A 21,055-nucleotide genomic window follows, 5' to 3' on the forward strand; every position below is an offset into this window, starting at 1 on the left:
CTGGGAGACGAAGGGGAAGATGTCCAGCTTCATGACTACATCACGTGAAAGCATAAATGCCACACTGGCTAATGAGGCACGGAGAAGGAATGAAGGTAGGGGAATAGCAGAGTCCTGTGGGCCTCTTTGTTTCCTTCCAACCCTCAGAAAATGCATTTGTTTGCTTTGAATTGTGTTCCAGATTTTTTTTGTGATCATGAGACTTGAGTTATACTGTCTGTAGTTGTTTCTTCTTGCTAGAAAGGTTCTTTTCTCAGCGTGAAGGTGAGCATTAACTCAGAAAAGAAATTTTTAATTCTGTTTCCGACATGCACTTTGGGCTAAATTTCAAATCTGGAGGGAGAGAGGTCAGCTGTGTTTATAGGTTCAAAGCATTTAGAGTTGAACTCGATGATCCTTCTGGGTCCCTTCCAAATCAGCATATTCTGTGACATCACTGAAAATCCTAGTGAACCTAAATTCTTTAACAATCAGGTACTCACTGATTTGTTATTACACCTTGTTTATTCAACTATGACACAAAGATTTTCTGGCATAACTTCAACTGGCAAAATGGATATCCGAGTCTCACAGCAAGGACCCATAGAAGCAGTATTAATGGATGATTACTTCCGGAATTTTGTATAGTAATATTTCTCCAGTAGTTTCTGGTTATTTTCTTTGTTTTTCAAAAGAAAGAGTCACATTTAACAGGAAAGGAAACAGAATCTCTCCATTATCCAGTCAGGACTCTCCAGCCTTTCTGACAAGTGCTCAGGTTAGCACATTTTTGACAGCACAGGCATATTTTGTCAGAACTTGTGGGGAATGCTGACTCAGCATAAGGCAGAACCCACAAGGCACTGAACTAATTGTGAAATGCCTTGTGTGGAAAAATGACTTCCTGATCCCTGCAGTAGCTGCCAGTGCTTTGAAATATGGTGTTTAAATATCTGCATTGTGCTCCTGCCTGCAAGATAATATTAAGCTTCTAAACATAATTTGTAATATCTACATTTATATATACATACCTATACTGTGAACTCCTATTCTGAGAGATACTGAGTAGTGCCTGGGTAGCTGAAATACTGCAGTGAATTTCTAACACATCGAGCTATTTGAGCTGACTGAGATGCAAACTGTAAACAGATAGTGAAAATGGCTCTAAGTCCATAATTTTGGGAACATTTATGTGGCTTTATTAACCTGAGGCTTTATAAGCAATGTAGATTTTTAACAGCATATTTCACTGTCTCAAAATAGATGAGGTTAATATCAAGACTACCCCCAAGTGCTTCGACATAATCCCAGGAAAATGAGTTTTGATGGAAACTGTGTTGATGAAAACTACCTGCAAAATCCATTTTTGTAGAGTAGGCTGAATGGTCAGTTCTATATCAAAAGTACCTTTGTGTTTGAGAACCAAAGATATTTCCCATGGTGGGAATATCCTGGAGCCTTGCAGTCAGGTAAATCCAGCCTTCCTTGTGCAGAAACTCAAAATGGTTCTGGCAGAGACCCAAAGACTCTTGGACACATCCATCTCCATAGGGTTCAGCACATCCAAATTTCTAAAAGCAGTGCAGTCATACCACTAGAAGCCAGAGGAGATATCTGGAGTGCTTTGATTTTACCCCTCATTTTTATTCCTGTTTTATTCCTGTTACGGGCCACTTTTGGCTAGCTGGCAGAGTAATAATGCAGCAGGGTTGAACAAGTGCCAAATTAATTTCTATACAGTTTCAATGCCACATTTTTGAAGGTGAGCAAAGGCACAGGTAAAGGAAATGAAGGGTACAAATGTACCACAGAATGGATCTGTACCTGTTACGGGACATAAACCATGGTAATCCACAGAAACGTACTTGAAAGTCCTGTTTGTTTAGGTTAACACCAAACCTTGGTTTTGCCAAGTGCTTACAGCCGAAGGACAGTGAGTTCCTGGGATGTGCAATCCAGTGCATGGTGACATTTTAGTTGGCCAGTGTAGAGAAGGTTCATAGCATTGCAGAGGGTTTATTCATTTAGATAGAAGATGTCCGAATAGATCCAAATGAGAAGTTTTTCTATGCTGCCTTGCATAGCAAGGTTAAGAAAAAACCAGTGACAGTTTCAATAAATCAGATGTTTTTGCTGAAGATTATACTGTCATTTTCTTCAATTATTCTTGACATTTCACCCATTCATATTGTGATCTGAGTTAATAATGGAAGAAAACCCAGCTCTTGTTGCCTTGTTTATTCTTTGTTCTCAAGGAGATAAGCTGTTTATAAAGATAACTTATTTGTTATTTAAATCACTTTTACAGAATTTGTTTGTTTCCTTGTTTGAGTTTCTAAATATATTGCAACAATTGTGATGCATCTTTGAGATGTCTATTCAATTCACTATGATTTGTACTGGATTTCATTCCTAAATGGGCACAGGTGTTGATAGCTATAATATGCTGGAATGAGTCAAAACCAATAAATGCCCAATAGAGGAAAGATGAAAGAAAATGCACTGAAAACAGCTCTTTTAGGATGTGATAAATAGGCACTTTAATTCACTACTTAATTAGGTATATAGTGCTGAAGATGTGTCTGGAGAAACTACGTATTTTAAACAGCTGAACGTGTTAGAGTGTAACTTCAATCACTGCTAATATTTTCGAGATCATAAACATTATTTTTAGAATTAGCAATACTATTCAGGATATAATCAACTTTTGTTTGCAAGCTGTTCTATAGTTCCCTAAAGCAACATTTTCCAATACTTTTGTAAAAAAAAAAGTTCATTGATAATCTGTGAAACCTACATGCTCACTTTCCCATGTTGCACAGAAATTTAATGCTAGAATAAGAGATAGGAATCCTGACATTGCAAAACCAAAAGTCAGTTTAAGCACTTCCTTTGTACTTTACTAGGAACAGGCACTTTGTTATCTATTTCTTGCACAATACACTCTTCAGGCAACATCTCCTGAAGCCTCATCCTGACCTTTGGGTGCATTTCTGATAGGAATGACGGGCCGGCCAATGAAGAGGTGAGTGTTATGGTTAGTGATTCCCGAGTGCCGGTGCCCTTCCCTTGGAGTGAAGATTTTTTGCATTGTGCCTTTCTGTCAAAAGAACTTTGTAGTTGCATTGGAGGTGCTTGGATAAGGCAGTCAGGTACCAAAGGAGGAAGGTGGTCAGCATTCTCCCGAGGAGTTCTCAGGAATCGCATGTGGGCATCTGAACTGATACCAAAGACAGGGTTTGCTGTGTGCTAAGCAGACACCGAGACTAAATCAGCCTCTAGGGTTTGCATTATCTCCAGAGAAATCTGCCTCTATGTTAACGTGTCTTGTTGTTGCATTTCAACATAAAAGTGATACTGATAGACATAAAACTGATACTGCTGATGTACAGATAGGTTGTAACTCTGGCCAGGGATATTTGTCCTTAATATTTTACAAATATCTGTCCTTAGTATTTTATGGTCCATGTTTTTAGCGACAAAAGCAAATAGCACAAGATAGAAATTATCAACAAATGCAAATTCAGTTGCCAAAACTCCCTGAGGACAGCTGTGGCACCCAATACAGGCATGGTGCAGCACAATACAAATGACAGAATCACTGAATAGTTAGGGTTGGAAGGGACCTCTGGAGATCATTTAGTCCACCTAGTCTAGGTCACCTAGAGCAGGTGACACAGGAATGCATCCAGGTAGGTTTTGAATGGCTCCAGGGAGGGAGAATCCACAACCTTGCTGAGCAGCCTGTTCCAGTGCTCTGCCACCCGCAGTGTAAAGAAGCTCTTCCTCATGTTAAGGTGGACAAGAAAGTTGTTTGGAAACTGGAGTGCACAGGTAGGGCTGTAAGGTGTTGTGTGCGGCTCCAGGTGGGTCTGGAAAGTGGATTTGTACTGAGTGGCTGGAGCAGCTGTGTAGGGAGTGCGGCCCTGGGGCAGGCAGGCAGGTGGGCTCCTCAGGGGCTCCCCCACTGACTGCAGCAAAGTTTGGAGGACAAAGAGAGGGGGAAGGAGCCAGGGACCAGCAAAGGACCTGGGGGTGCTGGTCAACAGCAGCTGAACATGAGCCAGTGTGCGTCCAGGTGGCCAAGAAGGACAATGGCATGCTGACCTGTATCAGCAATAGCGCGGCCAGCAGGACCAGGGGCAGTGATTGTCCCTGTACCGGTGTACTTGTACAGTCTGTCACCTGCACAGTGATCAGCCCTGGTAATGCTGCACGTCAAATCCTGTGTCCAGTTCTGGGTCCCTCACTACAAGAAGGACATTGAGGGGCTGGAGCGAGTCCAGAGAAGGGCAATGAAGCTGGTGAAGGGTCTGGAGCAGAAGTCCTGTGAGCAGCAGCTGAGGAATCTGGGGTTGTTTAGCCTGGAGAAAAGGAGGCTCAGGCTCCTTTCTATAACTTCCCAAAAGGAGGTTTTAGCCAGGTGAGGGTTGGCCTCTTCTCCCAGGCAACCAGTGACAGGATGAGAAGACAAAGCCTCAAGCTGTGCTAGGGGAAGTTTAGGTTGGACATCAGGAGGGATTTCTCCACAGAAATGGGGATTAGATATTGGAATGTGCTGCCGAGGGAGGTGGTGGAGTCACCGTCCCTGGAGGTTTTTGAGAAAGACTGGACGTGGCACTTCGTGCCATGGTCTAGTCGACATGGTGATGTTAGGTCATAGGTTGGACTCGATGATCTCCGAGGTTCCAATCGAATGGATTCTGTTGATACGCGGAAAAGACTCCACTACTGATATAAGTAGTAAAGTAGGTATGTTTATTCCAGCGCTGGGACGCATGGGGGATAATTCCTCCAAAGTCACGCGTGCTGACAGCTGCATTCAGCTTGGTATATATCGGGTTACAAGCTCCATAGTCATTGTTTCCCAATACGGCTATACATATTCATGGCCTAGCCCCGCCTAGCCTCGCCTCATATTATAATGAGCCCAAATGTCACTTACATCTGCGTTGCTGTTGCGCAGTGTCGTCTGGGGGTCGTGGGCAGGGGTCTCCGGGATGAAGTAAGAGTCCTCCTCAGATGAAGCAGACAGTCTCATTCTGAACTTTTCACCTTGCTTCCCTGCGCCTGCTCTTTATGTCCCAACTCCAAACTTCAAGGCTGGTTTAACTTAGTTTAGGTTCGAGAACAGGATTTTTGATCACGATTCCTTCTCTTTATCAATAGTCTTATATCTTCTCATTCTGCTTTGGTAGGCACAATAAGTGTTGAGCAAGCTCTATGCGTTGTTTTTAACAAACAGCTTCTTAGCAAATCATTTAACCTCCGCTGCCCCTTCCTCTCCCTGATTGACTGTGATTCCGTGACCCAGGCGGGAGCGGCTCGCTCAGCACCGACCGCGCCAGGGCTCCCTCAGCTCCGCGGGACTCCATTTCCCAGCGCGCCCCGCGCCCACGCCGCCACCGCCCCCGGGCCGGGAAGATGGCGGTCCTTGAGTCGCCCTTGGCTACTGCGTGCTGCCTGCTGCGGGCTCTGGGGCGCCGCGCCCGCCTGCTCCCGCTGCACAGAGGTCAGTGCCGCCGCCGTGGCTCTCCGGGGCTCACTGGCCCCGGGCGGGCGACAGGCTGCCGGGGCACCGCGCAGGGAGGGCACCGAGGAGCGGTCGCTGGAGCCGGTGCGTGCCTCCCCTCCCCGTCGTGCCGCGGGTCTGTCCCCGGCGGAGGGGAGGTGGATGCCGGTGCCGGGCGGGGCAGGCGGCAACCGCTGGGACACGCACAGGCCCCGCCGCTCTGCCGTGACCTGTCGGTGTCCTCTGATTCCCCGGCCTGGGCTTGTCCGCGACCCAGCCCCGAAGGAGATCTGCCTGCCGGGGTGGCACCGGGAGTCGCCCCCGGTCCCCTGGGGGACCCGCGAAGGGGGCCCGTGCCTTCCCGAGTTGGTGATGCCGCTTCCCCCCGGGACACAGGCTTCGGTGCGGTGCCTGGTTAAAGCCTTGCGGCTGCACTGGGCGCTCGGCGAGTGCGCCGGTGGCTGCCAGCGCTTTGGCCGGGCTTTAGGGTGCCTAAGGGATTGTTCTCCTTCGAGGACCCTCCGGTGTATAACGAACGGCAGCTGTGCTCTGTCTTCACAGCCTTGCTTTGAAAGTCAGCTCAGTACACAAATTTACGGGGTTTTGTTAACTCGAGGCTTAGGTTAGGAGCAGAGGTCTTTTTTCTTTAGGGAGAACTCTTCGTCGTCTGCCAGTCTGTCAAAAGTGTGAGAATTCGGCTGGTGACTGGTGGCTCCCAGGATTGATAAATGTTCACATCCACACATCATGTTGTGATTGTACAATATTTATACATCCTAAGAAAAATAGACAAGCACTGCAGTTAGTACTGTGGTTGCGCGTGTTTTATTAGTTATTGGTTTAACACTTGGACTCTATGTAGTTTGTTTTTTATAACCAGCATACTAGAATTTAGAAAAAGTTGTCAGAGCAAATCCAGTGGCTTTAGGCACAGTTTGTCAGCTTCCACGTTAAGGGGATGGTAGTCCTTGCGTATGTTGTTTGAGGACATCAGGCTGCAGGGATGGGCTGCCATCATGGAATTGATTTATCCATCATGGAATTGATTTATAATCTTGTTTTTATGATCACTAGTTTATAGCCTTTTCTTTGTTTTTGTGATTTGCCTTCCACAGTTTTTTACCTTTCCCTTAATTAAAATACTTGACTAGTAGTATCTGTGTAAAGTTCTAATTTCACTGATAAATTTCTCTTGTCTTTCCCTACTTATGTCTATAGGTCAGGTTGTGAAATGGGATGTGCATGAAAAAAATGCAAGTAATCTTTCAGAAATGTATCAGGCATGTACGCAAAAAGCAGAATTCCAGTTCCAACTCACATTTCTCTAGAAGATACTGTTTCATATGGTGCCTGAATGAATGGCCTTCAGTGATTCATCTAAGGTCATATAATGAGACAAAAGTGCGAGTCCTTGTCCTTATGTCTTAGCTGCAAACTGCTGCTTCTGGTTTGAACTACTAATTTCAGCAAGTGTGGGGCTTTTATGAATTTTGCATGATATTGGCCTAAAATTTTCAATTTGTGCCGATAACTAACTTAGTGTGTGTATACCCCCTCCCAATATGATTAGTTGGATTTTGATTTTTTTTTTAAGCTTGCTGTTAAGCTCTGGAAAGTAAATAATTTTTTCAGTTTACCTTCTCTTACATTCTTGTCATTGATCATTGTTCAATATTTTGAAAGGAGCATTTGTTTATTATAGGACTATAAATGTATTTTTAGCTTTATACCTAGCACATGATCTCTTTCCCAGGAAGCTTACATGACAAGTCTTTGTTCTTCTGCAGGTTTATTCGTGTGCTTAACTTTAATACATGTGTTTAATTTACCCACGTCCTTGTACATCATGGGGCAATTTACCTGTTTGAGACAGATTCTGAAAAACTTGCATATCTATTTAATAAAAAATGAGACAAGAGGACATTATTACTGTTTACAGGTAGTAGCATGGAAAAAAGAATAATTTCTGATCTTTTGCTACCTTTGCTCCTATTTTCACGCAGGAAAATAACCTTTGGAGCTACAAGACTGTACCATTGCCCTTCCTCCTCACTGTGGTGTCATCTGCTTAATCTTGAGTTTAGGAAGGTCTCTGATACCACCATCTGCCTGTTGATGAAAAGTGCCCTCTGACTTACAAGTCCTTTTTTTCTGTCATGGCAGTTGTGTTTCGTAGGCAGTTTTAGCAGCTTTACACTAAGAGTTTCAAGGTTTGAAGCAGTTTGGCTTCATTGTGACCCAAACTAATATTCTGAACTTCATCTTGGATTATTGAAGACATGACAGTTTTTAAAAGTTGGTTTCTATTACTTTTTTTTTTTTCTTCTCTCCACACAAATTCCAGGGTTTGTGAAAAGCTCTCAAAGCAGATTGTGCTGGCAGAGCAGTAATGACACAGATGTGGTCCTTGTACCTTGTATTAACACTGATTTAGTAGTTTTAGTATTTTCAGTTTAGTATTTCATTTCATTATTTATATATTTCATTTCATTATTTATATATATTTATATATTTATAATATATATTTATATATTTATATATTCAGTTCAGTTTAGTATTTTCAGCTTCTTGATTATGACTGCCAGCAAAGGTGGCATTTAGGTGATTTTGGGGTACTTAATTTTGGTGCAGTTGCAACCTACATGAGTTTGGTTTAGATGCAGTTCTCGCACAGCTCTAGGTTGGAAATATTCTTTATTTTAAAGACAATGGTTAAGTAATTAACCATTAGGGAAAGTGGAAGGGGAAAGTGTTAATTCTCTATCTCTTACTTTGATTACCCTCCTGTGCTCTCAAACTCTTGGCTGCTGTCAGGATCAGTTTTGGTATGCCACAACCCAACTTCCATTTCAGTTTGTCTTCTTGCGTAAATAACTCCAGTGCCTGCCTCAGAAGTGACTGTTAGTTTCATAAGCTGTGTCATTGAAACTCACATGCCTTTTTCTGTGTCATCTCAGACATCAGTTCTAAGTGGCAGTAGAAAAACTCAACAACACACTGATCAGTGTTCCAATTTTCTGCTCTTTTCCAGAGTAGAAACTGCCTGGAGTTCTGAACACTTTCTGTATTTTTATGTAGGCATTAATTATCTTTGCTGTGGTAAATTAATGTCAGTTTACTGAATATGTCTTAAGTCCCCTCCTTGAAAGAAATTTTTTATAATTCCAGATTGGCATTTTTAAAAATAAGTTTTATTTGCCTTGGTGAGATTTTCCCCTCCAATTTCTTTCTTTTTTTGGGGTGTATCACAGTAGGTCTTCACTGCAGGTGTGTCTGTGATCTTTGTGTGGGCAAGCAGAAAGGCAAATGCAAAGAGGTAATTATATGGTTTGAAATAAAGTGAGATTATACTTATATATGTATGTTTTGGGAACAGGAATTTAAGAAAAAGTTGCACCTTGGTGTCAAATCTAAAGAAGCAGGGAATGTCAGGTTAAATGTGGTAACATTCAACACTGTCCTGCACCCTGAAGGTGGGAAAGATAGGTTATGGATAACCACGTCTAGTTTTACCCTGTTCTATGTAAAACTAAGTGAACAGTGTTCACTGCTGTGCTTTTCTACAGTTTTTCTAGAACACTTCATAGGTATAGAAGATAGGTATATACTTTTTCTGTGTGTGACATTTAAAGATTTCAGAAGGGAACTAATAAAAATTGAGTTGCAGTTTCTGTAACACAAAGATTAGATAATGAAACAGTAAGAGATAAATGAAAACCCATATTTTTCAATGTGGAGAAGAGGACTGTAGGGCTACAGTTAGTGCACTGACTCATAGGTGATTCGTGTAGTTGAGTAATTGATTTTGCAATCTGTTCCACAAAATGCAGGTTAGAATGGAAGGTGTACGTTTTTTTCTTTCTCTTAGAATAGTTTATCACTTGTATAGCTGCCTTCTGTTGATTTATCTCTAAAACCCCCACATGCTCTTCGGTAGCGTCTGCCTTTGTTTTGCAGCTACAGGTGTGAGGTTATCACTTAACCAGTTACTGGGTGTCTCCTGGCAGGGTACTATAGCATGCCCCCATCATACTTAAATCCCAGTGTTAAATATTATTTTAGGAGAACAGTGAGTGATTTGTGCCAGGACACCTTCTGTGGCTATTTGGGCATAGTCTCCATCTCTGTCATCTGTTAGAGTATTTCTTCCACTCCCAGGATGGTTAGCTGTGAGTGCATGTAATCTGAGACAAACCCCATGCTTCTGTGGAGTCCTACTGGTGTGCTTTGTCCATGGCCAGGGAGGTCATGAGCCACAAACCCTTTCTTATTGCTGAATCAACTTTATTTTTTTTTCTTCAATCCTGTCATAAGAAGTAGGAGCTTGTGGACTTAGAGGTATGAGGGGGCACACTGGAGCTCTTGGAGCCATCAACTTCTACGTATTGCAAAAGCGCAGATAATTCAGAGGTATGGATCACAGGAATGAGGTTGGCTTTTTTTGGGAGTGGAATGGTAGAAAGCAAGATGAAAAAATTTTGACAGATCCTCTGAGCAACCTGGTCTAGTGGAAGGTGTCCCTGCCCATGGCAGGAGTGCTGGATGTAGGTGATACTTCAGCTCCCTTCCAACCCAAGCCATTCCATAATTGTGTGATCTATGCCTTTTCCCCTTCCCTTCAGAGGCAGGTCAGGTTTTGCTGACATGTTTCTGACAGATTTTCATCAAACTCATTTTTAAAATTCACCACACATCATTGGAAGTTTTACAACTTCTAGACTATTAATCTATTTCACTACCTTAATTACAGTTATTAAGATATCTGTATAAATACAATTTCCTTTCTTTTTCTCAGTATCCTGTTGTACATATCTGGAGACAGCTATATGTTTTTCTTCTCTACAGGTTTTACTCAAATTTTTGCAATAACAGACTTTAAACTCAACTTTCTTTATGTGATCTCTTTAGATAAGGATGAGCTAATTACTCTTAATTCAAAGCAGTAACTCAGTTCCTTCAGGAACAAGAGAATTTGGTGCAATTATTGGCTGCAGATATAAACAGTGACTGTCTTTTTATGTAGAAACTGTTACTTGCAATAAATATAATTTGATCTAATAGTTCAGTTTTATCCTTCTCTTTTCTGTCTTTCTACTTAAAATTTTTTTTGTGCCTTTTATGGCATCTTTGTGGCTTGTGACCCATATTTTAGAAAATAATCCTTTAAATCTCCACTTACTCTCCCATTTGGTTCATGCTCTTATAACGTACGATGTGAAAATTGAAGAGTGTCTTCCAGGGCAGACTATACCAGTATTGAATAGAACAGGTTTGGGGTTTTTTTCCCCATGTGTATTTATATTGGAGTACTTGTGTTTATTTTATTTTAGTTTATTTTTCCTCTAATAGTGTTATGATACTGTCTTACTATCAGTTTGCGATCCAGTGTAGCCTTGGATACTTTTTTCAGAGGTACTCTTTAGCAGGTCATTCCCCATCTCCTGAGATAGTTATTTCCTCTAAAATAACATGCTTTGTCCCTGGTGAATTACATCCTATTTGCATTCGATTATTTGTCTAGTTTGTCAGCATTTACTTGCCTTCCAGAGTGTCTGCAGCCCTCTCCTGATTTTCTGTTATTTGCATTCCCAGGCCATGTACTTTATCTTGCCATATATGGCATAGGTGGAGATTCAGGGTTGCACCAAGATGAGATCCTGAGCCCTCTCTGAAACTCCGCTGCTGATATACACCTAGTTTAACTGTAGTAATTATTCATTACGTATCCTTTTTCCAGCTGTTTTGTGCCTGCTCAAAAGTACTTCCACTTGCAACTTTCTTTCCTACTTTATAGATGGCAATGCTATGTGACAAAAGCGGTACTACAATTAACGTGCTTTTCCTTCACCCATTAAGCATGATGCCTGATCAGAGAGGACAATTTGTTGGTCTGGCATTGTTTCTGGGGAGCTGATGTTGCCTTTTATTCATGTTCTTACCATGTTAAGTGCTTTATTAAAGGAAAAAAAAGTCTTGTAGTTGTTCCAGTATTTTTGGGTGTTCTGAAATTGTGTTGATTGACCTATAAACTATTGGATTTACCTTTCCCTCTTTTTTAAAGACAATCTTTTTTTTCATTTTCCTAATGTTTTTGAATCTTACCTGCCTTCAGTGAGACCTCAAAGAAAGCTGTTAGAGGCCATTGTGTTGCTTGGGAAACTTACCTAAAGTATTTAGGAATGGATTTCCTTAGAGCTCACAGGGTTAAAAATACCTAACTATGTAGTCATTGACGCGTGTTTTTCCTACGCTCAAATTTATTTCTTTTATCATTGCTAAAAATCATGTTTTTCTTTATTATACTTAACCTGTTAAATTACAGTGGAAGCAGAGAAGACATTTAACAGCTTTTCAGTGTCTGCCATTGTTTGATCTTAATGATTTGGCAAGCCTTCTTTGTAAACTTGTGCATTCTTTCCTTTCCTAGTTATGTCTTGTTTTATGTCTAGAAATTCTGACTTTTTTCTTTTTAACATCTTGTTTCTGACAATATTACTACCTGGGCTTGTCCCTGTCTTTTCTAGGCAGAAGATAACGCCAGTAGGTCAGGCTGTGGCATTTTAGGGCTTCACAACTATTGCCTTGCTTAGTGTGCTGTTTGAGTCTTTCAGCTTCCTTACAGAACTCCTGATTTGGTGTCTTGTTTGTTGACTTTTAAATACTTCCTGAAGTTTTACCTAAAGGATTATCTATTTAGAGAAATGCACTTTGGAATTTTTAAGTGGTTTTACCCCAATTTGGGAAAAAAAAGGTCCAAGCTTTCCTTGCAACAGCTCATCCAAATATTACCAACTCTCTAGCTGGACATCTTAGAATGTGTGCTTGTTAATAAAAAAAAGGAATGTTAAAACATACTATTAAAGTAAAGTTAGAAATTGAGTTAATGAGAAATGAAGGGATAACCAGTGGTTATATAGGTAAGTCATGTGTATGTCTTTGTGTAAACTGTTAGGAATGTGTGTTGTTTATAAGGAGATGCTTTTCAAAACTTCTCTATTAATTGGGTACTTCTATTTTTCCAGCCTACACAGCTCAGGCAGATGAGAAGACAGGCCCTGGTACTCCTACAGATGCTCACGCCAGAGCCTTACTGGTTTGTAATGGACCTTTAGAACATTATGACTTTCTGATTAAGCAGGAAGAGCTGAAGAATGATGAGCAACAAAGAAGAGTTGTGCAGCACCTGCAGAAATTGCATGAGAGCCTTAAAGGCTACAGCATAGATTCAAAAAATATCCTTTCAAAGGTGAGGTTTATAATGATAAAAATATTTTGCGTTTATGTTTGCTCATATGAATGTGCTTAAAATGCATATATTTCTGTCAAGAGCTCAAATCTTATTTTTGCAAATGCATCTTTCCAGATAGATTATTCTTCATGTTTCAATCTTTCTTCTTTCTTTTTTGGTTTTTAAAATCCAGTGGCACTCCAGAAGTAACCAAATTAAATATTGTTGGAATAATTCTGTAAGAAAATCTGGTATGGTTTTAGTTATATCCACTGCCTGCCTTTCCAAAAATGTCATTTGGCTGTAGGAGAGAGGGGCCTAAACCAGGCTTTAATTCTCAAGCACTGGTATTATACTCATGTGTCTGAATTGCATAAACTGAACACTGATGTTTTGTGCTCTAACAGATATTCCACAAATAATTCCATACCATAATATTTACCAGACATGACTTTTAAAAACAATTCTTCTCCACCTTGCTAGTTTCCAGGTGAGGTAAGGAAAGAAGCCGTAGGGAAAATCTGCACCCTTGTTGTGTTTTTGGGAGCATCACAGTTTCTTTTCAAAGGGTTTACAAAAGTTTAGACATATCCCTGTTGCACATTGCCTTAACATAGTGCCTCAGTATTCATAATGCTGTTAGCCTGCTGTTGCATCTCTGTAACTTTTCCCTGAAGCTCTTGACACAATGCTTTCCAGACTTTCTTTGACAGTATTTTCCATGTTTCTTGTTTTCATGCTGTTGTTCTCAGATTGCTGCTCTGGTGGCCTTGCGCCTGCAAATATTGATAGCACTGGTATGGCACGTTCTCATGGGAAGCAACTAGAGCTGGGGTGGGAACTCCCTCCTCAGCTTTCCTTGCCTCTTGCTTTGTAGATTTGAGTTTATATCCCAGAAAACCAAATGTAGCACTCAGCAAAGCAGATAAGATATTTAATTCCTTGCTAAATATTGGGCAATCATAGATGTGCACAAAAGCTGAATGCCCAGTGAGTGTGCTTCATTTGCCCCCGATTAATGTATTTCAGTCAGCACAGTTGTAAGATATGGTCAGGGGAAACAACAAGAGCAGGATGTTTGATGAAGTCTGATGATAAAAGTATAGTGCTGGGGAAAGAGCATGGCAAAACATATACTGTTTTCTCATCTGCACTTTCCCTGCCTGCACTGGAGAGACCTCCCTGTCCCTAGGAGGGGGGAAACTGTCAGTGTTTTCCCCAGCTAGACTCTTGAGTGTTTTTCTTTTGCATTCTCTCTTTCTCTTGCACCACTTTTGGGTTTTTAATTTTCCATCAGAATTAACTAACATTTATGGTCAATGTTTACCGTCATTTGCAGTCTTTGCTAACAAATCTCCATGTTAGCCTTTCTCAGCATTCATTACACAACACTCCTCATCTCATGGGCATAAATCTAAATATGCAACTCTGTTGAACTTGTTACCTAACCATACCAAATTGTTCTCTTAGCTGGCACAAATACTGTGTTTTGTTTGCGGGGCAAGACTAAATGATGTAGCATGAGATGAGGGGAGCCGAAGCCTAGAGGGCTCAAGTGCCTTTAAATAGCACACTGGCCTCTGGCCTTCAGGCAACAAATGACAAGTTAACCATTCTGAGGTTCTTGTGATGGGTATTAGCTTCAAGGTGTGAAAAAGCAGAGAACAGGACAAGTATTATACCTGTAAATGGGGCTGTTTCAAATAGGCAGGAGTAGCAGGGTGCAGAGCTTTGGGAGACACACCTATCAGTCTGCCTGCAACGTCCCCTGAGTGCCTTAAACTCGGTTATGTAGCTGCAGATCATGTATTTGCTGTTTATATGCTTGACTGGAAATGCCATAAATATCTTCCTGCCTCCTGATGGAAGGAAGCCGACTAAGCACCTAGGAAAGAGGGTTTTATTAAGAAGAAACGTGGATGGGAAATAACTCCATGAAGTAAAAGTCAGGCATTCCAGAAGAAAACTCACAAATACAGGAAGCAACCTAAGGCAAGACTGTTCCTAAAGGGCAATGAATGTGTCTTTGGAAGTTCTGTTCTGGAAGCAGTTGACGCCATCATCCTCATGGATCCCTTTCAAGTCAGCTTTAAACAGGGTGTTTGGCCATGTGTTCCCGTGAAATCCCTGCCAATCCAAATCATTCAGTGATTATGACTCTGATGTGGGAATTGGTTTGGGGTATATTTTTGCCTTCTCTGGAAGTTGGGTCAGGTCATCACATTACTGACCTTTTTGCTTTAGGGTTTTCTTTAGTTAAAATTACTGAAAACATACAAGCAGTGTAAAAATGGTAGCTGTAGCCTGAAAACTGTATGTTTATTTTAAAACACTTATTTGTGTTGTGTGTGGGTGTATGCCTATGGATTCATGTTGTCTTGATGGATTTGTGGGCTAACTCTCGAGTCTAAACCCAATCTCCTGATTCAGTCTGGGCAAGTACCAAATGAAAAATAGAAACTTCCTTTTTTCAAAAGTGCTTTTTTTCTTGTCTTTGGTATGTAGAGCAGTGTGGCAGCATGCCTGAATGCAAACATTTTTTGCTTAAATGTAAGGAGACCAAGCTGGATTCAGCTTGCTAAACTACTTCTTTAATTTGAATCTTAAGCTGCTGACCAGTGTCTTGTATCTTGTGAGGATCCTGGGTGTGAAAAGCTGTGGGGTTAGGTGTTGTATTTTTTTCATCTGTCTGGGTTTCTTTTTAGTCTTTGGTGTTGATCTTACAATCTTTTAACTTGCCTATCTCAGAATTGTCTTGCTGTACCTGGACTGTGAAAGAAGTCATTCAAAAGGGAGCCAATTATCAGATTTGCTCTTGGTTGTTTTTTGGGGTTTTTTTTGGACATAAATGCCAGATTTTTATTAATTTTCATTTTTTAGAAAAAATGTTATGATGAAGGCACTGTATTTCCTGTCAAACCTGAGGATCAGTAGGCTAGAGCATTTTGATCTTTTCTGGCAAGTTATTGTGGATATTTGGATATTAAGTTCTAAAAGCACTGTCCTGGAGAATAATTTTGAGAGCTGACTTGTGTGAACTGGAGTGCCCCAAATCATTGTTAGTTGCTAGAGCAGGTGTTTTGTAATGACTTTGTAGATCAAGCATTATGTGGGCTTGTTATTTACTGATTCTTTGATTGGGAAGTGTGAATAGGGAAGAAAGCTTGTATTACAGAGAACAAATACCAATCTTACTCTATTTAGGAGATGCAATCCTACTTTGTCCCTACGTAACACAGCTAATTGCAGTAAAGCCAGACTGACACTTTCTCACTTAAATGCCATTTTTTACTTGAGAATGTTTTTCACTACTTCCTTTAAAGCATTCCACTTCTTCATTTAACACTGCTTTAATTTTAAACCAACTTTTAAAAATTGTTGCATGGCTCACTGATGGAACTAATGAGTCAGTGAGAAGCAGCTGAAGAACTACTTGCTACTGGGGATGGTGTTTCTGCAGTTCGAGGTTTTTCTTCTAGAGTTCGATATTTCTATGGAAATCTCAAGATTGATAACCAGGTTGAGCACTGTAGGGCTGTGCCATACATCAAAACCCCAGAAAAGGAGGAGAGCAGTGACTTTTGCATAAATCTGTCAAAGCCTCCTAGCTTGTGTAATTAAATGAAATCATTACTCAGGGAGAAGAAGTCACAACAGCTTTGTTTCTCTTCTGCTATCTTTGAAGCAATTTGCCAGTTCACACAGAGTTTCTTTTGAGATAAAATGAAGCCAAACAGATTATAGTTTAAATTCTAGTGCAGTCCAGGTTTCACTTCAGCAAAGTTGTAATCAACATCCTAATGAAGGTTTCCCCAGAATAAGTCACAAATGTGAGTAGATGGTAAAATCATACATTTGTATCTGTTCAGGAGTTTGCTAAGTAAGCAAAATACTTGGTTTTCTATTATGGACTTTCAGTGCAGCGTTGCTGCTGCAGACTTGGTTCAGTTAGAGCTAAGGCTTTTCATGCCAAGAAGAGGTGGTGATGAGTACTGCTGTCTGGAGTTGGCCTGGGTTGAACAGGATTTGTGTAGGTTTATGGGTGGAATTCGTTCCTGTGACCAGTAGAAGGCTTCTCTAGGAAATACTAAGGGTACAGGGCACAGGTAAATCCTGTATTCATGAACAGCTCGTTGGCATTCTCCTCTCAGGAAGGCTGGGTACTTAGTAACTTTGAATACTCTCATGTTTTTGTTTTGATAAAACCATTGGATTTCCTTTCTGTTTTGTATTTAGTGAGTTTTAATAGATCTTAACGAAACAACTTGATGTATTTTAAATTAATTAGAGATTTAATTTGAAAAATTAAAATACTTTATCAGTTATACTAAGTATTTTGTAGGTTGACCTCCTGCTTTTTCAGGAGGTTTCCAGCAACTTGAATAGCCCACCTGTAGTATGAAATCTCCTGTATTGAGAAGATGTTAATCTACTGGCAGCTTTTTCAAAATAAAAAAAATAGTGGTGCTTGACATTTCAAGTGTGCTTATTTTTCCTGGCTCTGTCATTGAAGAGAATGTGGTTGAGAAGTTGCAATGAAGAAAAAGGGGCAGTGGAAGAGAAGCCTCTCTCTACCAGCCTCTTCTGTAGTCTGATATTGCTTATTTTATTGCCTGATTACTCCTGTGTTAGAATTGCAGAAGCCTTTTCCAAAATAGCAGTTATTCCAGAAATAGAAACTTCTTGCACTTCTGAACCATTACTAGAATGGTCTGCTTTTGTTTTAGCTCTGTTCTTCTTTTGTCACTCTTTATCTAAATAGTTTTATTCACTAAAATATGGTAAAAGCAGGATTAGGGAGCAAATATTTATATCAGATACAATAGAAGCCTTTCAGTTTTTTTATCCAAAACACTTGTATTACCTCACAGGCCAAAGCTTTCTGAAGTGAGTAGTCTGGGGCACACACACACACAGACACACTATGACACCAGCCATTTTCTTCATGGTAATAAAACTCTACTTTGTTATGATGTAGGTTTTTTGGGGCATCAGTTTAGAATGAATCTCAGGGGAAAAAACAATTAGTCTTGCTGCCAACCAAGTAGGCTTCTGTTTTTCAAAATTACTCCTCAAATTTGAACAAGGACTTTGATCTTCAACTTGGTGAAAGCATGGCCTTGTATGTTGAGATATTTTGAGATCCTCTGAATTGAAGTTCAAGGCTGTGAGAGTTTGCATAGACATTTCAGATCTCCAGCTTTTCAAAATACCAACTGGGACATCTTAAGAGTTGTTGAGTTGCTGTACTAATGACTTGAAATAAGCTCAATTATAAGTGAGGTCATGTTTTGAAAAGAGGTATGAACAATAGTAAACACCATTCAAGACCTTGAAAATGGCTTCAGCTACAACAGCAGCCAAAAAAGGAGGCCTGAAAGAGTGGGAGAAAGAGGCAGTTTTGTTAGCATTTAAAAAAAAAAATCTGCTGTTGGGAGACTTGTCTCCTGAATTTTGCATATTTTAATTAATCATCTTAGTATTGACATGCATTTTCACTTAAAAGTTTTTCCAATCAGGGTGTAAATATTCCCAGGAAATGAGTTCCTTGCTTCTGGTGTCTGAGCATGGGACAAGGTGGGAAGATGTTGTGCGTTCTAAAGATATTCTCCCCTTCAAACTCAAATTTTGTGCATCACGTAGTATCTTTGGGTTAGTACCTTTTAAATATTAACTTTAACATCCTTACATCATTCTGTTGTTGCCAAAGAAAACATACTGTCAACAAATTTAACATTATTTTACCGAGACCCCAAATGTACCTCGGGATACTATGGAAATGAGCAAGGAGAAGCTCATTAATTCAGTTTGTCTTCCTATGTTTCCTACTTTTTTCCCTTTCCTGCCTGAAATAAAGTAGACTATCCTCATTTGAGGGTGACTGGAGGATCTTCTGCAGTAGGTCTCTCCCCTCCTTGCAGAATGTGTGTTTGAATAGAACCAAGATCAGTCTTTTACTTTCTTTGCCCCCACATACCATTGACTTTCCTGACTGCTTGCTGTGCTTTACATTGAATCAAGAACATGGATGCGATTTTATCAGCAATCCTAGTGGAAGTTGCCCTTTTTCTTAGACAACTTCCAGACTTCAGAAGATGCATTAGAATAATTTAAAAAAAAGAAAAAAAAAATCCATTTTATGGTCATGCAAAATAGCTTGAGAGTGGTAGGTCTGAGTTTTCAGTATTAAAAATCTACTGATCAAGTTTTACTTTTTTGAAATATAATGTATGTTAAGAAAAAAACCAAACCAACCCAAGAATATAAAACCAGATTTTTAGAATTATACAATATCTGACAGGAATGAGGAAATCATTATCCTAAAGCTGTCAATAGTGTGATGTTTAGAAATATATGTAAAATATTTCCTACAAACTTCTTTAATTGCTGAAAGAGGATAAGAGGTTTTCTGACGTTTGATTTGTTTTTAGAGATGATCAGCTTCAGCAGGTGTTTGGGTCTGCCACAGTATTCATCCTTTTTAGCAATCACATATCACTCAAAAATTGCTATCTTCAAAGGGAAACTAATTTCATTTTTTAAATCAACCAGAAAGTTGATTTACACTTTTGCAGAGCCCAAGCCATTATATTTGTTTCCTTTAGTCAAAACTCCCTTTTTCTGTAACATGTCATCTAAAAATAAGTATGCCTAAAAAGACAAATATTAAGATAGTTAAATGTAATTAATAAGAACTTTACAATGAAAAAATTGGTATAAAAATGTAGGCATTAATATTTGTTCTGGTTATATAACATTTGCAAAAACAGGTAAAGCTGTACTCTACACATTGATTTGTTTTTCTAGCTCTCTGACATTCCTTGTGAAGCGGCAAATTATGTTAATACATCCTTCCTGTATAACAAACTGAATGTGATAGTCTTTTATATTGTTAAAATGGTTGTTGTTAATATAAAATTAAGCCCAAAGAAATTCCTTTGGAAGTCTCTCATTTGGATTTTTGTCTGTTTCTCCTTTTCTCCTGTAACTTTGAGCATCTTATTGAGTGCAAGCTCTTAAAAAGTACCCACTGAAAAATATTCAACAATTAGATTGTCTTACAATGCCTTCAAAGTACTAGCAAATAGTTGCAGCCTTGTCCATTAATGGAATAGTTTCCAAACATCTGAAACCCTTTCCAGCCACAGACTGATGATACAAATTTTTGATTACCCTATTAATAGAGATCTAAATTAAATTTAAAAAGGGCCCTTATGTAAGAGCCATGCTTGCATATTTTCTGAGTGAGCTTGTACTACAGATCCAAGATATGACCCTTCTACTTTTTGGTTGTGCATTTTCTTTCATATTTAATTAGTGTTTTGTACTGACTCCTCTATTTCTTTAACATGGCACTGTGTTTTGAAAAAGTGCTTTAGATTCAAGTTGTTTAGCAATTACCCAGCTCCAAATGAGACCACAGGGTTGCAATTTTAATTTTCCTCTGTCTTGGCTCAGGCCATAGAGGTCTGAAAGTGGAGCACTTTGAAATAAGCAAATACTCTTCTGCAGTGTTTTTTGTGGATGTCAGTTCAGTTTCATGGATTTGATTGAATTTTGTTAAGATCTCTAGTTTTTTAGAAATTGTTTCTTTTTAGAATTACACTTGGAAGTGGCTATGCACAATACTGGGGGAAAGGGAAAGAGGACTATTTCAAATTGAAAGTCTTGGCATTACTGGAAGTTTTTCCATAAAAATATATACTTGAGTAAAATAGAATAAGCCATCAGCTGTCATAATATATGTCCTGAATAATATTAAGAAATTTAAAATTCTTAAGCAGTATTCATTCCACATGAAAGTAACTCACTTGAAAAAATGGTTAATAAAAGGAATACTTTGAAAATACATTTTTTAGATGTTTATATATTTATACATATACAGACATGCATGTGTATATGGGTACATATTTTTACTGTTACTCCATTGATTTTAATCATATTTAAACCAGAGATGATTCTGCATTTAATATTCAAAGCTGAGAGAAAGAGGACGTACAATGTTCATGGGCTTTGCAGTCCTGATTTTCTAAATCCTAGTAGTTTATCTCTTTAGCAGACCTGCTCTAATAGGTATTTAGTGCATATATCTATGAATAGTACAATACTCCTTAACTTTATTTCCTTTTTTTTCTAGGACTGTTTTCTCAAAGGGCTTAATGAGGGAAAGGATTTGATGATGGTGGCTTTGGAAACATTGAATCATTTTATGTGTTCTGATTAAAAAGCACTTATGCTAGGACTGGGGATAGGGATATTTTCACAATGATCTAAAAAAACCCCCAAAAATCCAAATCCCAAGCTCTGTGTGTATGTTTTGCTGCTTATATAGAATT

At 39.6% G+C, this 21,055-nt stretch overlaps 1 protein-coding gene across 2 annotated transcripts in view; it reads left to right on the plus strand.

Moving 5' to 3' along the window:
• The first annotated feature begins 5,397 nt into the window (after nucleotides 1–5,397).
• Nucleotides 5,398–21,055, plus strand: part of AFG1L (AFG1 like ATPase) — a 66,725-nt gene continuing 51,067 nt past the window's right edge. For both annotated transcript variants that reach the window (XM_032101408.1, XM_032101409.1), the window contains exons 1-2: nucleotides 5,398–5,491; nucleotides 12,514–12,737. In XM_032101408.1, the coding sequence (XP_031957299.1) occupies nucleotides 5,404–5,491; nucleotides 12,514–12,737 (312 nt within the window). In that variant the 5' untranslated portion in view covers nucleotides 5,398–5,403. The remainder of the gene's footprint in view (nucleotides 5,492–12,513; nucleotides 12,738–21,055) is intronic.

This window comes from Corvus moneduloides, chromosome 3 (genome assembly GCF_009650955.1).
Source record: "Corvus moneduloides isolate bCorMon1 chromosome 3, bCorMon1.pri, whole genome shotgun sequence".
NCBI classification, from domain to species: Eukaryota; Metazoa; Chordata; class Aves; order Passeriformes; family Corvidae; genus Corvus; species Corvus moneduloides.